The following is a 24,627-nucleotide window of genomic DNA, read 5'->3' as shown; positions in this document are numbered from 1 at the left end:
TCGTACATTCAATGATAATTCCACAGATAAATGTCTTTCACTCATAAAAGTTGTTGACAATATGTGCGAATCAGTATGTTCTTTTTTTAGATTGTTTTCATCGAGTGTTTACCTCAGCTGCCTGTGTTATTTTTTAGGCAGTGAGTGAGTTTTGTGGGTATTCTAGTTCGATGCCGGAAAGTACGAATAGTACGTCTTTTTGTTTGTCAGTGGTATCATACAGTTGTAGAAAATTTTCTTTAGTGATTTTATATAGATTTACATTATTCAATTTCAAAGTGAATAAAAGTTGAATAAAACCAAAAATAGAGTTTTCCGAACATCACAAAGTGGAACGAGAATTCTTCTCCAATGCATAAATTAATGATTTGATTCAATTTACATTCACTCGTTTTATTCTGGTAGAAATGTAGCAGTCGTGCCTTACATGCAAAAACACAGCTTGTATAAATTTTACCGCTTGTTTTCATTTTAGATTGAAAAATGAAAATTAATCCGTTAAACGTTCTAAACTTATTATTAGCATACTTTCAAGCGTTAAACATACCAGATAGTGTCACGAATTATCACGAAACAGAGTTGGCCGAAAAAATAAAAGAAATTTTAATAGATGCAACACATGATTTCAACGATGTAGAAATGATTACTGATGACTCTTTGGATTTTCAAGAAGAGTATAAAGACCATAATGCGGAAATAATTGAAGATGAAGTGCAACATCATTTTCCTGATCCGGATATAGCACCAACAAATCAATGTACAGCAGATAATGAAGAACTAGATTTTGAATACAAAAAAAGAGCTGTAGAATTTTGGAGAAGTAGCAAAACGAAGCAAAATTTAAGTCTCAAAACAGTGCAAAACAGATTCAAAAAAGTATCATCTATTAGTCAGCTACGTCGTTGGGCTCATTCAATTAATAAAGGTGGCACGTATAGAGAAAAAGTAGCACAAATTTGTCAGTATACCCTGGATAATTTTCAAGCAGCTCTCGACAGTGGTTCAATTATCCATGATGAAGATATAATTCGATGGGCCTTACAAGCTAAAAAGGAAATTGGTTTTGATGATATTAGATTCAAAGCTTCTAAACATTGGTTACTCAAATTTAAGCAAGCACACCGAATAGTTTCTAGGAAAATAAATAAGTTCATAACAAGAAAAACACTAGAAAGTAGTGCAGAACTTACGGCTAAAGCTGAAGCATTTATCGATGACGTTAAATCGTGTATACCAAGGATTGGACTCGAAAATTTGTATAATACAGATCAGAGCGGATTTCAGCTAGAAATGCATTCTGGAAGAACATTAGCAGTAGAAGGAGAAAAGCAAGTGCAATGTCTGGTACAGTCAATTTCAGCAACAACGCATAGTTATACTATACAGCCACTAATATCAGCTACTGGACAACTGTTGTCACCGCTATTTCTTGTTTTAAAGGAACCAAGTGGCAAGTTTGGCCCTATTGTAGAACAAAACATATTTAGACCAGAAAACATGTACGTGGAAGCATCCAAATCTGGAAAATTAACAACAAGTAAGGGAACTAATAACAATTTTTACATTGTAATATCGTTGATCAGTTAATTAGTAAGTCGTTTAATTGCAGATCACTTCAAAATCTGGTTGGAAAAAATATTTTATCCCTATGTAGGCCATCACTCAATACTATTACTTGATTCTTGGAGTGGTCATTGTGACAAAGTTATAGAAGAAACAATGCCACAAAATAAAATTATTAACATAAAAAAAATTTCAACTGGAACCACAGGAAAAATACAACCACTTGATGTCTATGGATTCCGTATTTGGAAAAACTTTGTCCGAACATTTTCTGATAATGTAATGTTAATGGATCATGATATGAATTTACATGTGAGAAATAATATAATTAAACTTCAATCATTGGTTCACAACCAACTGTCTTCACCGAGATATATAGATTTGTTTAAATATTCCTGGTATAAAAGCGGTTACGTCAATGAAAAACCAGATAAATTTGATAATCCTATAGATTTCAGTTTTGGAAAGTCTTGTGCAACACATTGTGAAATAGAAGGGTGCACAAACATTGCAATTGTACGATGTGGTTGGTGCAAAAAAGCATTGTGCTTTAAACACTTTTATGAGGACTACCATTATTGTAAAAACATCGTAAAATAATATATTTTATGCTCAATACAAAAAATGCACTATGGCAAAAGATAAAAGATTGTAGATTATTATTATACTCTAATATTATAAACAAAAATACAATATAAGTTGAATTTACAATAACGGAATTTCAATAACATTCTGATAACAATTTCTACGGAAATTATAAAACTGCTTCACACACAGAATTTTCTTGTTTACAAATTTAGGAATTTGAGGTGGTTTGGTTAAAAAGCACAACCCTTTAGCCTATTTGTTCTTTAGGGGTTTAGGGTTTAAGGCTCTTTAGTTCACATGTACAGGCTACAAAGATCACACATTTATAACAAGTTTTTATGAAAGTTAAAATTTTTTTTCGACATTTTCGTCCACCACATTGGTTCCGCCATTTTGAATTTTCAAAATCTGATATCAGATTTGCAAAGAGCGATCTCGAAAACCCTTATATACAAACCTTCTACAAAATATTATGGATTGAAGTATACTTATAGTTATTTTGTGTTAGGGGTGGTTTACCCCCTAAAGGGTAGTATCTATGAAAAAATCGAAAAACTTAATTTGTTTATTATAGATGTTTACAAATTTTTTCCAATTTTTTTAGTCGTTTAAAACTTTTTTATTATATAAAATTTTTTTTCGATATTTCCGTCCGCCATATTGGTTCCGCCATTTTGAATTTTCAAAATCTGATAACAGATTTGTAATCAGCGACCTCGAAAACCTCTATATACAAACTTTCTACGAAATATTATGTATTGAATTACATATTTACAGTTATTTTGTGTTAGGGGTGGTTTACCCCCTTAGGGATAATATTTATGAAAACACCGAAAGACGTCAACTAAATTTTGTTATTAAGGATGTTTAAACATTTTTTCCAATTTTTGAAAACTTGAAAGTATGCTAATAATAAGTTTAGAACGTTTAACGGATTAATTTTCATTTTTCAATCTAAAATGAAAACAAGCGGTAAAATTTATACAAGCTGTGTTTTTGCATGTAAGGCACGACTGCTACATTTCTACCAGAATAAAACGAGTGAATGTAAATTGAATCAAATCATTAATTTATGCATTGGAGAAGAATTCTCGTTCCACTTTGTGATGTTCGGAAAACTCTATTTTTGGTTTTATTCAACTTTTATTCACTTTGAAATTGAATAATGTAAATCTATATAAAATCACTAAAGAAAATTTTCTACAACTGTATGATACCACTGACAAACAAAAAGACGTACTATTCGTACTTTCCGGCATCGAACTAGAATACCCACAAAACTCACTCACTGCCTAAAAAATAACACAGGCAGCTGAGGTAAACACTCGATGAAAACAATCTAAAAAAAGAACATACTGATTCGCACATATTGTCAACAACTTTTATGAGTGAAAGACATTTATCTGTGGAATTATCATTGAATGTACGATAACATTCATTAAACTAATGAATGCATATAAAATTCCCTTTCAATAACAACGTGTTCTTTAATTGCAAATGAAGTTCGAGTATTAATATTCTTTTATGTATTTTTACCAATAACAAAAATTATCATAGTAATATAATAATAATAATAAGAAGAAGAAGAATAAGCATAATTGCAATAGCAATAATAACAGTAATACTGATAATAGCAATGATAATGAAAAATAATAATAATAATTAGAATAATATTTATTATTAAATTTAGATTTTTTGATAAATTCATTAAATCGTAGCAAATAGTATTATTATGGAATTCCAGACTGTAAATATTTTACTATAGATACAATAATCATTACTTCGAGAATTAATCTAAAAAACGTTTGGTTTACGAAATAATTGTAACAATGAAAAACTCCCAAGTTTGACAACATTAAATTTTATTACAATACGCAAAATAGTTTGATAAACTAATTTTATTAACCTATGTTTTTTCATTTGCAAAAAAGTGTGGACTTTTTGAATTTATAAAATTATATAATTATGCAATTTATGAAATACTTTATAATTTATGAAATTACTTTTGAAATTATGCTAATTTATAAAAGCAGAAAAATAAATAATCTTTGATTGAAACATAAAACGAGACGTTATTTGTTACATACAAAATGATAGAATAAAATATCGGTAATATGTCTATACTCGTGTCTACGGTAAAGCATAGGCCTTCGGCTTGTCTGGAGGTTAGGGGTTTGGAGTCGTTTGGTTAAAAAGCACAACCATTTAGCCTATTTGTTCTTTAGGGGTTTAGGGTTTAAGGCTCTTTAGTTCACATGTACAGGCTACAAAGATCACACATTTATAACAAGTTTTTATGAAAGTTAAAATTTTTTTTCGACATTTTCGTCCACCACATTGGTTCCGCCATTTTGAATTTTCAAAATCTGATATCAGATTTGCAAAGAGCGATCTCGAAAACCCTTATATACAAACCTTCTACAAAATATTATGGATTGAAGTATACTTATAGTTATTTTGTGTTAGGGGTGGTTTACCCCCTAAAGGGTAGTATCTATGAAAAAATCGAAAAACTTAATTTGTTTATTATAGATGTTTACAAATTTTTTCCAATTTTTTTAGTCGTTTAAAACTTTTTTATTATATAAAATTTTTTTTCGATATTTCCGTCCGCCATATTGGTTCCGCCATTTTGAATTTTCAAAATCTGATAACAGATTTGTAATCAGCGACCTCGAAAACCTCTATATACAAACTTTCTACGAAATATTATGTATTGAATTACATATTTACAGTTATTTTGTGTTAGGGGTGGTTTACCCCCTTAGGGATAATATTTATGAAAACACCGAAAGACGTCAACTAAATTTTGTTATTAAGGATGTTTAAACATTTTTTCCAATTTTTTTTAGTCGGTGTAAACATTTTTATCATAAAATTATGCCAAAAAATATATGTTTTCAACCCCTAAAAAATAGGGGATGCTACCCTTACTCTTCAAATCACCATGAAATACTTGCTCTTTTTGTAAGAAATAACCTCCAATTTGTTTCATTGAAAAATATTAATTTTAAGCCGAGATATTTAAAAAAAAACGCTTTTTGGGGGTTAACTTTAGGGGAGGTTTTTACCCCTTAAAAGTGAAAATTAGCCGATAAAAAAAAATACGTGTCTCTTATTTTTTTATGTTCTACAACATATATGAAAATCATCAAAATCGGTGAGTTCGGGTTGGGTACCTTTCCTTGTCAGTATGACCCGTAAGCAAGTTCGCATTAAAATGACAGACTCGTAGACCTTGGGACAGAGATACCTTAGAACCAGATGAAGACGTGACAGATGAGCTTGATGGTGGGTGTTCAGTTCGTTTTATTCGTTCAAGTAGTGTAGGTGTAAATTTAGGCTTTTTGAATTTCGCGCCGCTGCGCGCTCTCCGTTGCGACGTTGAGAGCGCGCCGCCGGCCCCGCTTGCGAGCGCGCGAAGGGCCCGCGCGCACGGATTCCTGTTCGGACTGCCTAGCGCTTCGCACGTTTGGCTTCCTTACGCTTATCGATTTTTTTTTCTTCGTACGGTGAGCCAGTGACTTGTTCTTCTCAGAGCTATCACTGAGTCGGAGATTTGGCGTGAAGGTGCGTGGTACTTACCGCATCACCCAGTAGTGCTGTATTTATTGTTGAAAATGAAGATTAGGGTCGTTTTTCACGCCTCTCGACGCACTCGGGATGGTTGTATTTATTTATTAATATTTATTTGTGTTTACAGCTGATATAGTTAAGATGTTTAGGCAGATCAAAGTGCAGCGCGAGGATCAAGACTTTCAGAGGATCGTTTGGGCTCCTACGGCTGATTCTCCTCCTGTCGATTATCGCTTAACGACAGTCACTTATGGGACGGCTTGTGCTCCGTTTTTAGCTATTCGCGCGCTGCAACAATTAGTAGAAGACGAGGGCGCTCGATTTCCTCTCGGTGCTGAATGCCTCAAATCCGAGACATATGTGGACGATAGTTTCGCTGGATCGGACGGGCTTTCCACTGCGGTGCAGAAAAGGGTCGAGCTTACTAAGCTCTTAGGCTCGGCAGGTATTTATCTTGACAAATGGGCTGCTAACCATCCAGAGCTGCTTCCTCCACAGACAGGACAGGGCCCGGCAAAAGAGATCGATATGGATGAATCAGTCAAAACACTCGGCGTTCACTGGAATCCTGCTCAGGACAAGTTTTGTTTCTCCGTTTCAGATATCGCCGAGCTGTCGAAGGCTTCGATTAAGCGCTCCATTCTCTCCAATATAGCTCGTTTGTTTGATCCACTCGGGTGGCTTTTGCCAGTTACAGTAACTGCGAAAGTCTTGATGCAAGACTTGTGGATCCAGAAGTGCGACTGGGACAGGCCCTTACCAGAGGATTTTCGCGAGCGATGGTATGTTTATTGCAAATCGTTGTCTGAGCTGCCGTCCTTGCCAATCGATAGGTGGTTAGGCGTCACTTCCACTCGTTCGTACCAGCTACACGGTTTCTCGGACGCTTCTTCTCAAGCTTATGCTGCTGCTGTATATCTGCGAGTCGACAAGGGAGACGGCACATTCAGTGTGTCTCTTCTAGCTGCCAAGACGAAGGTTTCTCCGGTAAAGACGGTCAGTATTCCTAACTTAGAGCTCTGCGGGGCTGCGCTTCTCGTTAAGCTCCTTTGCCACGTTAGGAAACTCGATTTTCTCAGTGCGACTCCGGTTTTTGCTTGGTCTGACAGTCAGATTGTACTCACATGGCTTCGAAAGCATCCTCGTCATTGGAAGACCTTCGTTGCAAATAGGGTGTCGTACATTCAAACCGAGTTGCCGTCTGCAACATGAGCGCACGTACCTACTAAGGAGAATCCAGCGGATTTGGCGACTCGAGGTTCTGGACCAGCGGAGCTAGCAGAGACTACTCTGTGATGGCAGGGACCTAGCTGGCTTTCACAAGCTCCGAACGAGTGGCCACAGCCAGCAGAGACTCGGCGAGCGCTCCATACGAAGAAGGTGCCGTCGGAACCAGAGCTGTTGACCAGATTTTCTTCGTTGTCCCGCTTAATTCGGGTCGTTGCGTTTGCTAGACGTCCTATTCTTAATCATCGTAGGGGAAAGGGGCTCAAGAACCGCTTCCTGAATTTCTCACGCTGTCGGAGTTGGCAGAAGCTCAGAGCATTGTTATTCGTTTATCGCAGGCGAGCAGTTTTGCAGTCGAGATCGAAGCGTTGAAGGCTAGAGGGAGATTGCCGAAAGGCAATCGGCTCAGTAAATTAAATCCTTTTATTGGCAAGGACAATATTTTGAGAGTAGGAGGTCGACTGTCTCACTCCAGCCTGTCCTTCGATCGCAAGCATCCACCGATTTTGTCGCAGGATTCAGCTCTCAGTCGCTTGTTCGTGTATTCTGCTCATCGACTTTGCTTGCATGGTGGACCTACTTTGACTTCTAGCGTTCTGATGCAGCAAGTCTGGATTGTGGGCAGGAAGCAGTTAGTCAAGTCCATGATTCACAAGTGTGTGACGTGTCAGCGGGTCAAACCTCAATCAGCACAGCAGTTAATGGGAGATCTCCCCGCCGATCGAGTGCATGCAGGTAGGCCGTTTTCGATTTCAGGTTTAGACTACGCTGGTCCCATTCAGGTTCGCACAACTAAGGGTCGTGGACACAAGGCGTATAAGGGGTACATCGTTGTCTTTGTTTGCTTTTCCACCCGAGCGATTCATTTGGAGCTGGTGAGCGATCTGACGACAGCCACTTTTATCAGTGCACATTGTCGATTCGTTGGTAGGCGAGGGGTGTGCCAGAAGCTCTACAGCGATAACGCCACCAACTTCCATGGAGCAGACAACGAGCTGAAGGCGATGTACCAGCGGGCGTCGGATTTTTATCAAAAGGTTGTCTCGGTTCTAGCACATGACGGAAGGGAGTGGGTATTCATTCCTCCTAGCGCTCCACATTACGGAGGTTTGTGGGAAGCTGGTGTGAAGTCCGTAGAGCACCACTTGAAGCGGGTCGTAGGGGAGCACACTCTCACGTTCGAGGAGCTTTCGACAGTTCTCGTTGAGATAGAAGCGTGCCTTAACTCTCGTCCATTAGGGGCTTTGATTTCGGACATCAATGACCTCCATGCGTTGACACCCTTTCACTTTTTGACAGGAAGTGCCTCAGCGTTGATTCCTGATGATGATTCGCCAGATGTGCCTCTGAATCGTTTGAGTCGTTTTCAGTTGCTCCAGCGGATACGTAACCAGTTCTGGAATCGTTGGTCATCGGAATACCTCCTCCATTTGCAGCAGCGAGAAAAGTGGCGGAATCCAACAGAGAATTTTTGTGTAGGTAAGCTCGTTCTTATCAAGGATGATCGTTATCCTCCATCCAAATGGCCGTTAGGACGAATCGTTGAGGTCCATCCAGGTCCAGATGATCTCGTCCGTGTGGTTACAGTGAAGACTGCTACCATTTCTCTTCGTCGTCACGTTGCTCGTCTTTGTCCGTTGCACATCGAGGAAGGGGCTAAGAAGACTTGAGTAGGTTCCAGGTGGTTGGTTCGTCTGTTAGACGAAGGAGGGCGGGATGTTCAGTTCGTTTTATTCGTTCAAGTAGTGTAGGTGTAAAATTAGGCTTTTTGAATTTCGCGCCACTGCGCGCTCTCCGTTGCGACGTTGAGAGCGCGCGCGCATGCGTCGAGTTGCGTGCCGCCGGCCCCGCTTGCGAGCGCGCGAAGGGCCCGCGCGCGCGGATTCCTGTTCGGACTGCCTAGCGCTTCGCACGTTTGGCTTCCTTATGCTTATCGATTTTTTTTCTTCGTACGGTGAGCCAGTGACTTGTTCTTCTCAGAGCTATCACTGTTCACCTCGTTCTGCGCCGTGTTGGTAGTGTTTAGCGGAAAATTCGCGATCGCGTCGTTCGCGTGTGTGTATTTGTGCGAGTGTGTGAGTGTGCCTCGAGGCGATAGTCTTAAGGTTTGTTGGCAAAGGTGTCCACGTGTTGTACGTGACTCCTTCGGGGCGAGCGAACAGCTGCAACACCCCTTGTTGCCCTCGTGCCAAGCGTCTGGCTCCCCGAGACGTCGGGGCGCGCTTGGTGCACGGTTGCGGACCATCCTTTCGCTCCCCAGGCCCGGCTTCCAGACCTCCAGGACCAGGACGGAAGCAGCGGTGGACTACGACGAGGCCTGCTCAACGCCCTCTTCAGCGGCGGTTTTTGCGTTCGTCTTTGCGGTAAGAGAGCTCTCTCTGCGTGCGAAAAAGGTACCTCGCGTCTTTGCGTTTGCGTGCGTTCTTTCACTTGAGTTTTTTCTCTTTTAGAGTCACTCTTCTCTTTCTTTTATTTGTATAGTTTCCCTTTCCTTATTTTCAATAAAGCTTACACTTGCTGAGGCTTTTCCCTCTAAACCGTGAGGGGTTTTACGCCATAGCAAGTGCTTTTTGTGTACCGCGAAATCGTGTGTGTTAATTAAAAAGAACCCTTCACTCACTCAACCCTTTCCTTTTGTCGAAACTCACTCAGAGTTCTTTCAATCGTTCTAAGATTAATATTCAGTGGGTGTGGTGGAATGATGTGTGTGTGTGTTGTAGCCTCAGTGTTGGATGATGTTGGCAGCGGGCGGAAACCGGGCTAAAATAGTTTCCAGCTCGGCGTCGGTGTTGATGACCGTAGCACGCTCGCTGTCATCGTTACAGCGCATGTAGAGTCTCCCCTCCTTGACGAACGTTCGGCAGCCCTGCTTCTTCTTGGCCTCCAGCCTAGCCCTTGTACGCAGCTTATGGACGTCTGGGGGAGCTGCTCGTTGATGTTTATGAGCCCTTGATGGTCAGGACTCAGAGCTTTAGCCTCCTCCAGCAAGGTACGTTCCATTGTCCAATTCGCTGTCGTGTAGCTTGCGTTTCCGGGCCTTGGCGATGACGATCGAGCGTGCAAGCGCACTTGAAGATAGGGTAATGGCTAGTGGTGGCAGTCTGCCGTCACCGATGAAGGAGCTGTTTGTAGCATCAAGCCTCCCCATGGTCCTGACGGATGCTACGTCTCTTCTAAGGACCGTGGCGTCAAGCGCGTTTACAACTGAGAAGGCGAGGAGATGCAAAGAGGTTTCACGAGTATAATGCAAACCCGTGACAACGACCACACAGTTCGAGGTCTGCTCCTGGCGCCTCTTGACCTCGGCCAATTCACTGCGTAGGCTGCAAATCTCCGCAGTGTTGAGCACAGTGCTGCCGTTGTCCACTTGCATCATCGGTCTCCTCGATGGCAGATCTTGGATTTGTGCCTGCAGCTCAGTGATGGTGGACTCAGCATTGTGTATGCGAGTTTTGAGTGCCGACAGCTCATCGAGGGCCTTGAGTCGCTTCTCTAGCGGGCCCAGACGCTGCTCAATTTTGGAAATCCTCTCCGACACGATGTTCTGGGCCTTGAGGGCCTCCATTTGAGCATTGCGTATGTCGTCCAGTGCTCCGCGAATGTCCCTCAGAGCAGCCTCAACGGACGGCGTTGGTGTTGTTGTTACTCTGGCCGAGCGGGCTGGTGAGGGATTTCTCGACGTGTTGGCTGATGGTGGTGCTGACCTCGTCTTCTTGTTCACCGGATGCTGTTGTTTGGGAGTATTCCTGCCTGCTGCTGTTGTTGCAGTTACTCCCGTTGCTGATGTTGTGGCGGAGGTGGAATTAGTCCTCAGTTTGGCACCCTTGGCGTTGCTGTTGTCTGCACATGAGAGACAGGCTATAATCTGCCTGTCGTTCACCACGATCGTTTTGATTTTAACGGTGTTTTGGCACCTGACGTGGTAGTGCAGACCACAAAATTCACACTTCTAGGGGTCCTTGTGCTGTATAGGTTGTTTACAGCTGCTGCATGACAGAAAAAGCACTTCCACACTCTTCTCGCCGTTTGTACTCATTTTTCGTCGATAACTTACTCGATCAGTGTGAAGTCGCCTTGAGAGTTCTCCCACGATGCAGCAGATGTCGCCACGATGTTGACTGCGGAAAGAAAGAGACGCCGTGCAAGTGAGGAAACAAGCCAAGTCAAGCCAAGCAGATTTGTAGGTTAGGAGCCGTGTAGAAAGTTTGCAGTAGAAAAGATGACAGAGAAAAATTGCAGCCTTCGGCGATTTATGTATCTACGTGAAGGTTGCAAAAAGGAGCGTGCAACCTTCTACAACAGAAGAGGGCCCGAAGGCAAGAAGCAGTAGAAAAATAGTACAGAAAAATGATAGATCAGCAGAGCTGTCAGAGAGGTTCTATTTTAGGCTTGGTTGAGATGGAACTAGCGTTACTGGTACCTGTCCAGTAACGGTTCTCACTGTCGGAAGTCTAACGTCAGAGGCAGATGGTTATTTATAATGGCAGTGGCGCCTTCTTCAATTTCATTCTTGTCATCAGTTCAATCGGACGAATCCACGAGAAGTAGTTGGTCAGGATTTTCTACTACTCTAGTGGGTCATTCCTCGTCGATCTCCCAATAAGATGGGACATCATCTGCCTGTCCGGTGACCATGATACTGGTACGTAACAGGTGCTCGGCTGTCTTATGTTGGGTTCTCACCGTACTATATCGAACTTCAGTTAATCACTAAATTACTTCCTCTTGAGGTGATCGTTTACAGTTTCTTAGCTATGCTTGCAACTCCTTTAACCCTAAAAGAATCCTCTGCATTTTTAGCAGGTATTCCTGCTGTAGATTGTGCTTTATTTTGGAGAGAAGCGACGCTCATCTTTGTTCTTAACTACGAGATACATTGAGATAAATGTACGATTTATAGCCTTTTGTTACAAACTTATAGTATCAGAATTCTTAACTTTAATCCGCTCCGAAAGTATGCAGTAAGTCTGCAAAATTAACTACAAGACAGTTGTAACAACGAACAACGTCCCTCGCCACGTTGGTAATCAAGGCAGCAGGATAGAGAGTGACGAAATAGGGCGGCGTTAGCTCAGCGGTAGCACGAGCACCAAGAGATCTTGGGAGCGCCGGATCGATTTTCGGTCTCGGCGTCTCCTTTTGTGATTTTTCCTCTCATCGTCAAGACTCAACCCGTTACACAGTATCCACAAAGTATGCAGTTCGCAAAAGGTCTGCAAAAGTGTCTGTTAAACTGTATGTTTGTTCATACAGTATCCATGCAAGCTGCAGAAAAAATAATTTTAATATTTTACAAAATCACATCAATGTTTTAGCTGGGGATAAACATCTTTTAGAAACAAACAATAAACAGATTTTAACAAAACCTAAATATTTCCAATCGTTATCAAAACTAGAAAATTATTTGTTGCACTTGCGCAGTCCGTCTTTATTCTAAAGACGGTCTTTACAACGAAACATATAATATAGTTATTTTGCAACATCAAAGCCGCCCCTATTGAAACTTTTTCGCAAGATCTGAGATTAAATCCTATAAACGATCTTATGTAAGACCTGGCATATGATCTCTCCCAAGATCTACGCAAGATCTTATCATTGATTTCTAATCATGAACCTACGTAAGATCTCACATACGATCTTACCTTGGTGATACAAAAAATTATCTTTATACAATATTCATTAAAGATTTTATGCAAGATCATGTAAAGATCTTACATAATGTATTACAAGTTCTTACATGAGATCTTATTAAACAATTATGTAAGAACTTATGATTTACATAAAAAAAATTTTGTTGATGATTTACTTAAGATTTTGCATAAGATCTTATAAGATCTTATGTAAAATCTTTAGTACATTATAACAAAAAGATTTTATGTAACATCTTCTATAAGATCTTGTAAAAGATGCAACATAATATCTTATGCAAGATCTTGTACATGGCCTTGTGTAAGATCTTAAATAAGTATTTGATAAAGATAATTGTTCTTATCATAAATTTAGCATTTCTAATGAGATCTTATGTAAGACCTTACGTAGTTTTGTGGTTGAAAATCGATGATAAGTGTTGTAATATGTGAATTTACACAGTCGTAATATACAAAAGGGTACACGTCGTGCCATCTACTGGTTGATGACGATTTCGTGCAACGAGATAAGCTCAAGCAAACGCGAGCATAGTGCGCATGCCTCGCGTATAAACTCTAAGCGCACACTATACTGTATACTCAGCTTTGTAGAGTCAGATCACATTATACTCTCTCTCTCCCTCTCTCTCTGTACTACTATTGCTGCTGTATACAATTTATCGTACAACATATTGTACGTCAAATAAATCTAATCTAATCTAATCTCTCTCTCTCTCTCTCTCTCTCTCTCTCTCTCTCTCTCTCTCTCTCTCTCTCTCTCTCTCTCTCTCTCTCTGCTGTAAGACTCCGACTTGAACGAACGTGACGACAACTTGTGGTTATGGCCACTTACTCATTATATTACAATATATTATTTAACCTCACAGTGTTATTGTTTATCCACCCTCAAATTCTAATAATAAGATCTTGTGTACGATCTTGAACAAGATTTCATATTCTTATGTAAGATCTTATGTTATGACTTATGACCTTTCATATTCTTATGTAAGGTCTTATGTAAGATCGTTCATAAAATGTCATCTCAGATCTTGCGAAAATTTGCAAAAGGGCGCCTTTTTTCTCTATCTAGGTAATGCGAAAATTATCGTGATGACTACTATTTATTTACACTACAAACATAACGTTTTATTGGAAATTAGCGTATCTAAAATAGGTGAATTTTTGTCGCTTAGCTTTCTGACTGTAGTCTAAAATAGTTTAGACTATAATATGCATTACACAAACTGTAAATGTTGTTTTATACTAAGATTGATTATAACTATATTATTATTTTCAGAGATAACATTAACACTGATGTATGTGGAGCTAATTTGTACAACAGATATCTTACTGTACCTGAAAAATTAAATGGTCAACATATACAAATGAATCGAGATGAATCCAATATGAATCAAGCAAAAAAATGTGTTAGCGTGTTAGTAGAAACGGGAGTACATCATTCATCATTCAATTATTCAAAACAGCATTCTCATCGCGATTTCATGAAAATTGAAGAGAATATGTTTAAACCAAATATTATTACTAATGATGTTCGTAGTGCAATAGATACAGTATTCCAATTAGAAGCCTTTAAGTAATTACAATTAAACTTAAAATTCCTTTATTTTTTTGTTCTTGCTCGTATAAAATCGAGCAAATAAAATAAGTTTTCATCACTGTACTTTTTCATTTAAATATACCTTTATACTCATTTTTAAGTAGATCGATGTACCTAGAGTTATTCATTTTATGAGATTACTTATTAAGATTCTGGTCAGTTCCCACATAACTTCTCCATAATATTAATTTGCTTAAATTTCTGTCCAAAACCTCATTTCCAGTTCAATTTATTCAAATTCCTCCAATTCTAATTGAAATTTTGCTTCTTCCTAGAGAAAGCTTTGTAATAGTAAAATGTACAGTTTCTAAACTTTCGTAGAAACACATTTAGGGGTGTCTGAAGTTCGAATCATGCCTTTTTTAAAAATGTCCGTGCGAACGACTGTGTTTTTTTTTCTCTTGGAGAAAGAGGTATTAGGGAAAATCTTAGAAAGACCATAGCATGACCTTGTTTATGGGGTCGTCGAAACAGCCCCATTCCCAATGTCAGCCGTGTGTCGGATTCCCACCGACTAAACCCAACCCCTCTACGGCCAGGTGAAAAAACACCCAGCCGTAAAACGGAACGGCCTCTTTGCCTTTATCGACCCTTGGTAAAGGTGCCTAGTAAGTTCTATCTTCTATGCCCCTGAACCCCGCGGTACTACCGTCAAGCAATGCTTCACGGGGCAGGGGGGGGGGGGAAGGCTTTTGCCTACTTCTAGTCGATGTGGTCGTCATTACTATATAGTCCTCCTTCATTTTCTGCTTCGCACATACACACGTACGTACTCAGCCTCTTCGTCTTCTTCTGTCTTCTTCGTCTTTTCTAACTTTCTTGAGAATGTCTGCTGCATAGTTGCTGACTGCGCACCATCCATCCTCTGAGGTCAGCATGGCCGTTATAATCGACTCAGGAGTTACTCTGATCTAAATATAACTCTCAAGTTCTTTTCGCTCCTGATGATATCGTGAGCACTCGCAAAAGATGTGCTTAACATCCTCTGTTGCATCCGAACATATTGGGCAGTTTGGATGGTCGTCTAATTTGAACCGATGCAAGTACGCCCGGAAACATCCGTGCCCGGTCAAAAACTGCGTGAGGTAGTAGTTAACTTCCCCATGTCTTCTTCCAATCCAGTCTTCTATCCTTGGTATAAGGCGATGAGTCCATCGCCTTTTGCCACTAGCGTCCCATCTTGTTTGCCATTTAACCATCGTCTTCTTTCTTGCACCATTTCAGATCTCCTTCTGGCTTTTGTCACTCGAGCGTCTCCTAGCTTCGAATACATCCTTTCTTTAGAACGCTGAGAGGTCAATGGGTGGTATATCTGCTATAATGCAGGCAGCATTGTCCGATACCGTACAATAAGCGGACGTCACTCTTAGTGCACTTCGCCTATACACAGAAGTCAACTTTCGTGCAAACGATTTCACTCGCATCGCATCTGCCCATATTGGGGCATAATCGATGCTCCGTATAGCATAATCGATGTGGTTACACTGGCTAAGAGTAACCTTCGCTTTTGAGATGGCCCTCCTACATTTGGCATCAATCGTGATAGAGCAGCCCCAATGAATGCTGCTTTATCACTGACTATTTCCAGATGCTGTTTAAAACTTAGTCTTGCATTGGTGGTGATGCCCAAGTATTTGATAGTTGGTTCAGAAACGATCTCATGTCCATCCACCATCAGTGTGATTTTCTTCATCTTTTTCCCACTGGAAATCAGGATAACTTCCATTTTGTGACTGGCTAGTTCCAGTCTCGTCTCTGTTAGCCATTCGTGTATTATACGGGTTGACTCTTCAGCTATGTCTGTCAACTCTTTTTTATGTTTCGCTAATACTACTACTGCTATGTCGTCAGCGATTCCTACGACTGTTGCTCCTTCAGGTAATTGTAGCTTTAGTACCCCGTCATACATGATGTTTCAAGTCGGTGGGCCAAGTACTGACCCTTGGGGGGCGCTTCCTGTAACTTTATAGGTCTTGGTACCGTTCTCAGTGTCATATAATCATCTTTTCATCTTTTCCATCGCTGTTTGTGCAGTGTCAATCACTAGACTAACTGCGTCCAGGGTTGAACGCTTTTTTCTCATGCCATATTGGCGTTCCGATAATCCACCTTTTCCTTCTATAAAATGATCTATTCTGACGCAGATAATGCGTTTCAGGATCTTCCCGGGGGATCCTGCATGCAGAGTGGTCTGAATGATGAAGACTCCTGGGGTGGTTACTTTCCTTTTGGCAGAAGCACTTGTCGCTGTTTTTTCCAGTTTATGGAAAATGTTCCCTCTTCTAGACATGTATTGTACAAGTCTACGAAGACCTCTGAATGAGCATAAATGGCATGCTTTAACGCAATATTTGGAATGCCATCCGGCCCTGTGGCCTTGTTGTTTCCTACCCTTCTGCAGGCGGCTAACAATTCCTTAATCGTGATCGGTGGGATAGCCTCTTTATTTAAACCTCTTTTGATGACACAAGGCTCTTCCAGTTGCCTGGGGAACAGTGTAGTCACTACTTAATGCAATAGTTCCGAGCATTTTGGTGGAGGCACGTAGCTTTCTTTAATCTTTTTCATTACTATTTTACGGTCGACTCGAAGGGTCTTGTTCGACCTTATCCTGTAATTTCTTAAGGCACCGTCGTTTGTTTTCGAGGATTTTCTTCTTAAGACTCATTTTAGCATCCTTCATTTCTTGTTTGCGGGCATCTACTATTTAGTATTAATTAATGAATTTTGGGTTCATAAGGTACTGAGCGGTCGTAACAGGATGGGTTGAAATCATATAAATCGTATATTTATGCTATAATATATTTGTGGCATGAAGTCTTTAATCATTTTATTTAATTCTCACACAACAAGTAGAAAATTGACGGAGCGAGATAATACAACTCACGATATTAGTACACATTACATTCGATGAAATAGCTGTAAGAATAATTGTAGGAGTGAAGTTTTATTTATCTTCTTAAGTAATGAAAAAGTATTACGGCAAAATTTATGAATTACATAAGAAACGGTACAAAAAAAGAGTAAAATTTAATTTGAATGGTATAATTAAGTGGATAAATCTAAGCAAATAAATTTTGAATGTGCAGAATATAGTTCGTGTTGAATTAGCAAGTGACTTACAAAGTTTAATTACGAGTGAACTAGATACGCGAGAAATATTTGAATAATATACAGTGACGCAGGAATTTATGTGTACTAAGTGCTCGTTTGTTTGGCCTTGCCTATGACACAGGCGTGCGCCTGGCTTTCGAACTGGTCCTCTAGGTCAAACAAAACATCAATTAATGTTTACTTGTTACGAGAATATTTGAATAAGAACCGGCGTTGAAAATGTTTCGATTGAAAAGAAGGACGTGATGGAGCTGCGCAATAACACAAAATGTAATATAATGAATGAGGGCGTGGTTTTTACGGATATGTTATACACCGCGTTATATGCGGGTTTAGTATAAGAAATACTTAAGGAATGCGTCCATGAGAAAACCGACTAGAGGTCGACGTAGCCGGCCCAGTCGGACAGCGCTCGGCCGTACTTTTACAACTCGTCGGAGGCAGAGTTAATGTATTAGGATTATGTGCTGAGTTTTTACCGTCACCTGCTCCGCCTTGCTGTTCACCGTTCCAGACAGTTGCATTTCTTCTAGCGCTAACAGAAACATCTCCTTATCATAATCCTTAATTTTTCAACTAACTCTATTTGTCATTGTACTCGCGCTGGATCCCTTTTTTGATGTTCCTACCTTTATTATTATGGCCTGGTGATCACTATGTGTGTAGTGCTCACTTACTGTCCATGAATCAACTGAGCCAATAAGGCTGCTACTAACAAAAGTCAGGTCGACAATAGACCTTGCGTCTCCTCTTCTTAATGTGTGGGTGCATCCTTGGATAACTAGTATTAAATCCAGGAGAGCGAATGCTTCCAGGAGCACTTGTCTTCTGTGGTTAGTCTTTATGCTACCCCACTCCACAGCCCACGCATTAAAGTCGCCTGCAATCAGTATGGGTTACCTCCCTATTGCGTCTTGTATGAGCCGATTTAGCAGTTGTTCGAATTGCTTGATTGGAGCGTTAGGTAAAGCGTAGCAGCTGTTAACAGTGACACCTGCTACCTTAGCCCGTATAAATGCTTTCTCACGGATCTTCATTTTTTCACATAAAGCAACGTTTCCACATGCCCAGATCGCTGCTTTACCCGTAGTGTCTATTTCCCACGATGGTTTGTCTAGATCTTTATATTGTTCGCACACAATAGCTATGTTTACCTCTTTCTCGCGGACATACTGATTGAGTAGGTCCTGTGCTGTCTTACAGTGGTTTAGATTTATCTGCACTATGTTCATTTTCGTTAATTCTTTAGTACTTTTAATGCGGCTCAGTAGGCTGGGCATGTAAAGCTACCAGCTGCATGGTAACTCTTTGATTCTCCATCCTTTTCCCGGCAGAGAATGCAACTCAGCACGTTTGTGCAACTTTTTGCTGCATGTCCTTTCGTTCTGCACTTAAAACAGCATATACTTCTGGCGTATGTCTCTGTACACTTTTTCGCGATGTGGCCAAAACCCAGGCATTTATAGCATCTAGGTGGTCGTGTCTCTTGACTAATCTCCCCGATTCTGCAATTAACTCAACCTACTTTGAGCTTCCTCTGTGCGATTGCCTTTTGTGCAATCTGGGCAGGCAGCTGTACGACGGCGATCTGCGTATCTCCATAGGTTTTCCGGAGAGTCTTTACGGACGTCTCCTCCACTACTTCCTTCTGAAGCCTCTTGATTGTGGCTTCTTCTACTAGCACCGCTTTAACCGCTTCTTGAAGTTCCTGCGTTTTCACTTCTTTGGTGCGTCGTAGCTCCAAAAGAAGATTTCCAGCTACCGTTTTGCGTATCTTATTTACGCTGTTACCAAGCACCGTCAGATTAGGGCCCACTTCTATTTTTCTCAAAATATCAGCGTACGGATTTCTTTTATAACAAGTGCATCAGGCCTGGTGAGTCTCTCTCGTAGTTTTCAAGTGCCATTTTTGTTTTTAGCACTAGTGCTTTTGCGTATCTCCTTTTTTCTCTTCTTTTCCTCTCCTCCAAACAAAGTGCTTGGCTCTCTGGAGAGTTTCTGGCAGACATCAAGCAATATCACGCACTCGCCTTAGCCGATCGACCGGTACTGGCTATGTGACTGGCCTCCAGTCTTGCCGTCAGCGGGAGCCAAAGGTGTACCAGGTCACTTTGGCTCGCAACCTCAGATTGCCTTCCCACCCAGGATCTCCTTTTGGCAGCTTACGGGTCGCATCGCACGGCAAACGCGGCGGCCTGATTTGGTCCACGGTGCATATTTTATTTCTGCTCTACCCTCCGAGGTATATACCCCATTGAGATATCCCCCATAAGCCACCCAGGGAACGCGCCACATACGAGTGTCAGGCTTATCCGCGCGCGCGTGTGTGTGTGTGTGTACGTGTACCGTTATGATTCTGAAACCATGCGACTGATCGTAATAAAATTTGACATGCATATGCGCAAATCCAGGACCGCCAGTACACAATTTGGGTGTTGGAAGTTGCAAATTTCAAATTGAGGGCACGCCTACCAGACCAACTTTTTTTGGTTCTTTGGGTCACTTGGAGTAATAAAATTTTCGCATGGATCACCGATCGCTTGCCAAACTTTTTTGCGGGCCAGTTGAAGTTCTCTTATCGGGATTTAACATTGGGGGAAATGAGAAAAAACTAGTCACGGTTAAACTTAATTTATTTAGTGTCTGAAAGCGTAATCCAAAAATCTGTTCTACTAGGATCGAGGTATCTGAAACGCGCTTTAAATTGAGGGCTGGTGGGTTGAAATTGGTCGCATAGGTCAAAAGTTGTCTAGGCTTGAACATAGTAAAAAATCACGGTGAGTAAGATTTTTTACGTGAATCAGCGATTTTTCTCTTTTTTTAAAATTCTTATAAGTTTCGATCCGAACGGTCAATTTTAACCATCCAGGGCTCAAATTAAAGCTCTTTTCTTTTTCTTTTGTCTTAAAAATTTGGATTAACATTTCAATCTTACATCAGCTACGTATATGCCTATTAATAATGGCAGTTTTTTGACCATTTTCATCGTCATATATATAGCTGATCGTAAAATAAAAGTGTCAGTCTAAATTTTCTAAACGAAAGCGGAAGAAAAAATTGCTAAAAAATAGAAAATTTGGTGATTTTTTGCCATTTTCAAGCCTACACATTTTTTGACGTAGGCCACCATTTTTAACCCACCAGCCCTTAAATTAATTATTTTTTCTAATACTTTGATTCTATTAGAACACATTTTTAGTTTGCGCCTCCAGACAAAAAGTGGAAATTTTCTGGTTTCGTTTATTTTCCCCGTGTTAAATTCCCATAAAAGAATTTCAATTGCCCTGCAAAAAAGTTTGGCAAGCGATCGGCGATGCACGCGGGAATTTTCTCACTCCAGGTGACCCAAAGAACCAAAAAAAGTTGGTTTGGTAGGCGTGTCCTCAATTTGAAATTTGCAACTTCCAACACCCAAGTTGTGTACTGTCGATTGTGGATTTGCACATATATTTTTTCTGATTCTGAATTCGGGAACATTTTTTTTTATGATTCTAACCATTTTATGGCCATATTATAACCATTTTTCGATTTTTGGAAAAATATAGTGTTTACAGACTCTAATGCTCGTTGTTATTTTAAACTTTAGACATGGAGTAATCTCTACATTACCATATTATTATATCATCATATTTATTATGTGAATTTATTTATTGTTTGTATAAGTGTGTGCAAGTAAGAATTCCAAGGTAGGTACTTTAATATTTAACTAGCAGTGTTACCTCACTCCTAACGTCGCTCGGTTGATTAGGTATATATATTTATAGCTCTGGAGACAATTAAAAAGTAATAAGATTATCATAATAACTATAAAAAATTAAAAGGTTACGTTATTAAAAATTTCAATGAATTTTCAATAACAAAATTGAATGCCATGTTCGATTTCGATTTTAATGAATCAGCAATTATGGAGAATGATTTAGATAATATAAGTGAAATATGTAAATACTGTAATGCTAAACATTTTAAATTTGAGATATTTAAAAAATATTTAAAACATTTAAAACGTTTGTGGAAAATGTATTGCATATACTTATGTTATTGAGTTTCAGAAAAGAGGTTTGAAAATGAATCATCCAAGGTTACCTCATATCGTTATGCAATCAGTGATACATGGCTCTTGTGATAAAAATAACTTAAACCAAAAACTTTCTAAATTAGTTTCATTAGCAAACTACTAATGGTGTTTGTATGACGTTCTAATACACAAAATAAAAATTTCAGTTGTCCACCAATAAACAAAGTGAAACGGGCATGGCAAGTTAAATAGTAATTATCTTGAGAGTTGCTCCTTGCTTCATTACGATTAAATATAATAAACATGACTTTGTTTGACTGATCTCAGTTCTTTTCTATCTGTAACTTCGTTGCGGAATATATCAAACTCGCCTAACCTTTTACTTTTTTAAAAGTTAATTTTTTTAGAGATTTCAATCCTTTTTAGAACATTTTTTTGAGTATTTCATATTCGACGTAGTAAAAATAAAATATAAGCATCTTTAACACCTTTCGACCACAGCTTTTTTGTAACAGTTTTATCACTAACATGAAATCACTGATTGTTCTGATATATACACCACTCTCGAATTATGTCTACACCTAGACACCAAAAACCACGAAGCGCGAAAATCATATACAAGATTGTTTATATTATATAAATGACAGCGTTTTTTTTTTGACAACTTCTATTAAAAATCACTGATTAGCACATGAATGTAATAATATATAAAAATTACTTAGAAACAATTATGGAAAGTATCGTTTTTCTTAAAAGTAAAATCTCGGATTCTAATATAGAAGTAAATAGTGTCGCGGGCGCCAAAGCTTGTGGCGCAGTAGTGATAGCCAGGGTAGCCGATGACGACGTCTAGGTGGAGTGCACCGTGGTTTTTTTGTGTCTAGGTAAAAATCATTCGAGGAAGGTGTCTAGATGTACAGGGTGTCGGATGACGACGTCTAGGTGGTGATTTTGGTGTCTAGGTGTAAAAATCATTCAAGGGCAGATCTAGGTGTACAAGGTGGCCGGTGACGAGGTCTAGGCAGTTCGAAACGTGGTTTTTGGTGTCTAGGTAAATAAATCAAATGAGGACGACGTCTAGGTGTACAGGGTGTTACCACCAACCAGTGATATAATTATGGTAATTTATTGAGATTGCTTTGATAATAATAATGCCAATAAAATATGTTAGTTACTTACTATGAGCATCTATTTTTATAATTCAAAGTATTTAAAACGAATTTAATTCCACTGCGATAAAAAAATATATATACATGTTTCTATACATATGGGTGATTTCGCCGCAACTTGCCCATTCCGTGTCCAAGGCTGTGGAGCGTTTGTATATGTATAACCATAATAAACAATAGTTAGGACTAATGACCCTGTATGAATGAATGAATGCATAAACGAAAATACATCGCATGAATTAAAATAACCAAACACACATAATATATAATTATCATACCACTCTCTTTGAATTATTTTCAGATATGGACCAAGTTTTGAAAAATATCGTCACCTCAATCGTCTTCGACGAAGTTTTGGACCATGTCACAATCTGTTTTGACCCCGCGGGAAAACTCCCTATGGTAATGAAGCTATTGAACAGTTATGGACCAAACAACACCGTCACGTTTGAAATCATTCCAAGAGGACCACACCATGACTCAGCGAGATTAACTATTAAGTACAGAACACGGACAAGCGCGACGAGACTCAGAAGCGACTATAAGACATCCAGAACAGAGTACAGGATGACAGTAGAACAGAGAGTAGAAGCACCGACTGATTCGGACAGCTTAGACACAGACGACGAACATAGCAGCAGCGACAGCAGTACCACTAACGGAACCGACGGAACAGACAACACTAGCGACACTCCTGAAAGCGACGCTAACGACGAAAATGACGAAGTTATTTTAAATTCAGACGAAGATGTCCCACAGCAAGACAATGACAATAACGAAGACAACATGAACAACGACAATGACCACATCCCAGACAACAATGACGACAATTACGGCAGTAATGACATCGACAATGCAGACAACAAAGATATCAACAGCGACGACAATGTTAATGATAACGGCTACCCCTTGCAGTACAATCCCCAATACAACGTGGAATTACTCAAGATGAACCTGACGGACGCTTATACGATAACAGCTATATACAGAGGAGACACAATTGACGCAGAGGCATTGTTCAGACAGTACGGACCATGCCACACAGAACACTACATGTCCACGACAGACGACACTAAAGTCATATCGACACGGTACCAGTTAGACAGACATGCACGGAAAATAATAAATCTGTACAGACAATATATACAACGGATAGACGAGGACGTGCAAGGACTTCGACGGCAAGAACGAGAACAGGGACCACCGACAACAGAATACGTTAGATCGGACGATACTATTTGTGTACGAGTACCGCGGACAGTAAGCAAACAAGAACTGACGGAAATATTTGCAACATTTGGAGAAATAGCTGACATACGACGCATAAAAGCGAACGACGAAGACGAACGTCATACAGCATTTATACAATACAGACACAAGGACAGCGCATACAAAGCAGTAACAGAAACTGACAATACATACTTACCGAAATGGGCTTATAATCGAAGACAACGGACGACAAAACCAGCGACGACGCAGGAAAATGCACAGGAGCGACAGAGAACCGAAGGACCACAGGAACCCGCACAGAGACAAAGATGATGGACGTTGAACCCCGCCAACAACACAAAACTGTATGTTCTTGCACCACCTGACACGACACAACAGGAATTCAGAGCGGACTTCATAAAATACGGAGAAGCAATACAGATAGAGTTAACGAATGGAAAAAAGGAGAATAATGAAAAAGTAGGATACATTATTTACAAGGACAAAATAGACGCCATCGACGCCAAACTAAACGGACCACAAAAATACAAAATTGACTGGAAGTTAACGCCACAGACTACTGAGACACTATTACATTTTACATGCGGAGACCAAATACCGATACAGAGTTTTACAGACCACACACGCGACTGCACCACAACTACACTACGACGACGGCTACAAGACAAAAAAAAAAAAGAACAACCGAGTACCAGCAGACAAGCCGACGAGAGACAGAATGCTGACACAGCAGGGACAGCAACGCAGTCAACAAGAGCACCAGTCTCAGTACACAGAGCCTTATACATCGACTACAGCTCATCAAGTGATGAAGAGTTAAATGAAGTAGAAATAGCCAGATCAATACGACATCGACAACTGACCATAGACAATAGACAACATCAAAATGAGAGAACAGAT

The 24,627-nt window shown here is 39.9% G+C and overlaps 1 protein-coding gene across 2 annotated transcripts in view; it reads left to right on the top strand.

The window, feature by feature from the left end:
* Nucleotides 1-14,262, top strand: part of LOC100678995 (haloacid dehalogenase-like hydrolase domain-containing 5) — a 127,035-nt gene extending 112,773 nt beyond the window's left edge. For both annotated transcript variants that reach the window (XM_031933320.1, XM_031933321.2), the window contains one exon: nt 13,879-14,262. In XM_031933320.1, the coding sequence (XP_031789180.1) occupies nt 13,879-14,179 (301 nt within the window). In that variant the 3' untranslated portion in view covers nt 14,180-14,262. The remainder of the gene's footprint in view (nt 1-13,878) is intronic.
* Nucleotides 14,263-24,627: the final 10,365 nt, after the last annotated feature.

The sequence above is a fragment of the Nasonia vitripennis genome, unplaced genomic scaffold (assembly GCF_009193385.2).
Source record: "Nasonia vitripennis strain AsymCx unplaced genomic scaffold, Nvit_psr_1.1 unplaced0148, whole genome shotgun sequence".
NCBI classification, from domain to species: domain Eukaryota; kingdom Metazoa; phylum Arthropoda; class Insecta; order Hymenoptera; family Pteromalidae; genus Nasonia; species Nasonia vitripennis.
Note: the sequence above shows the minus strand (reverse complement) of the source record. Positions and strands in the feature narration are given on the sequence as shown.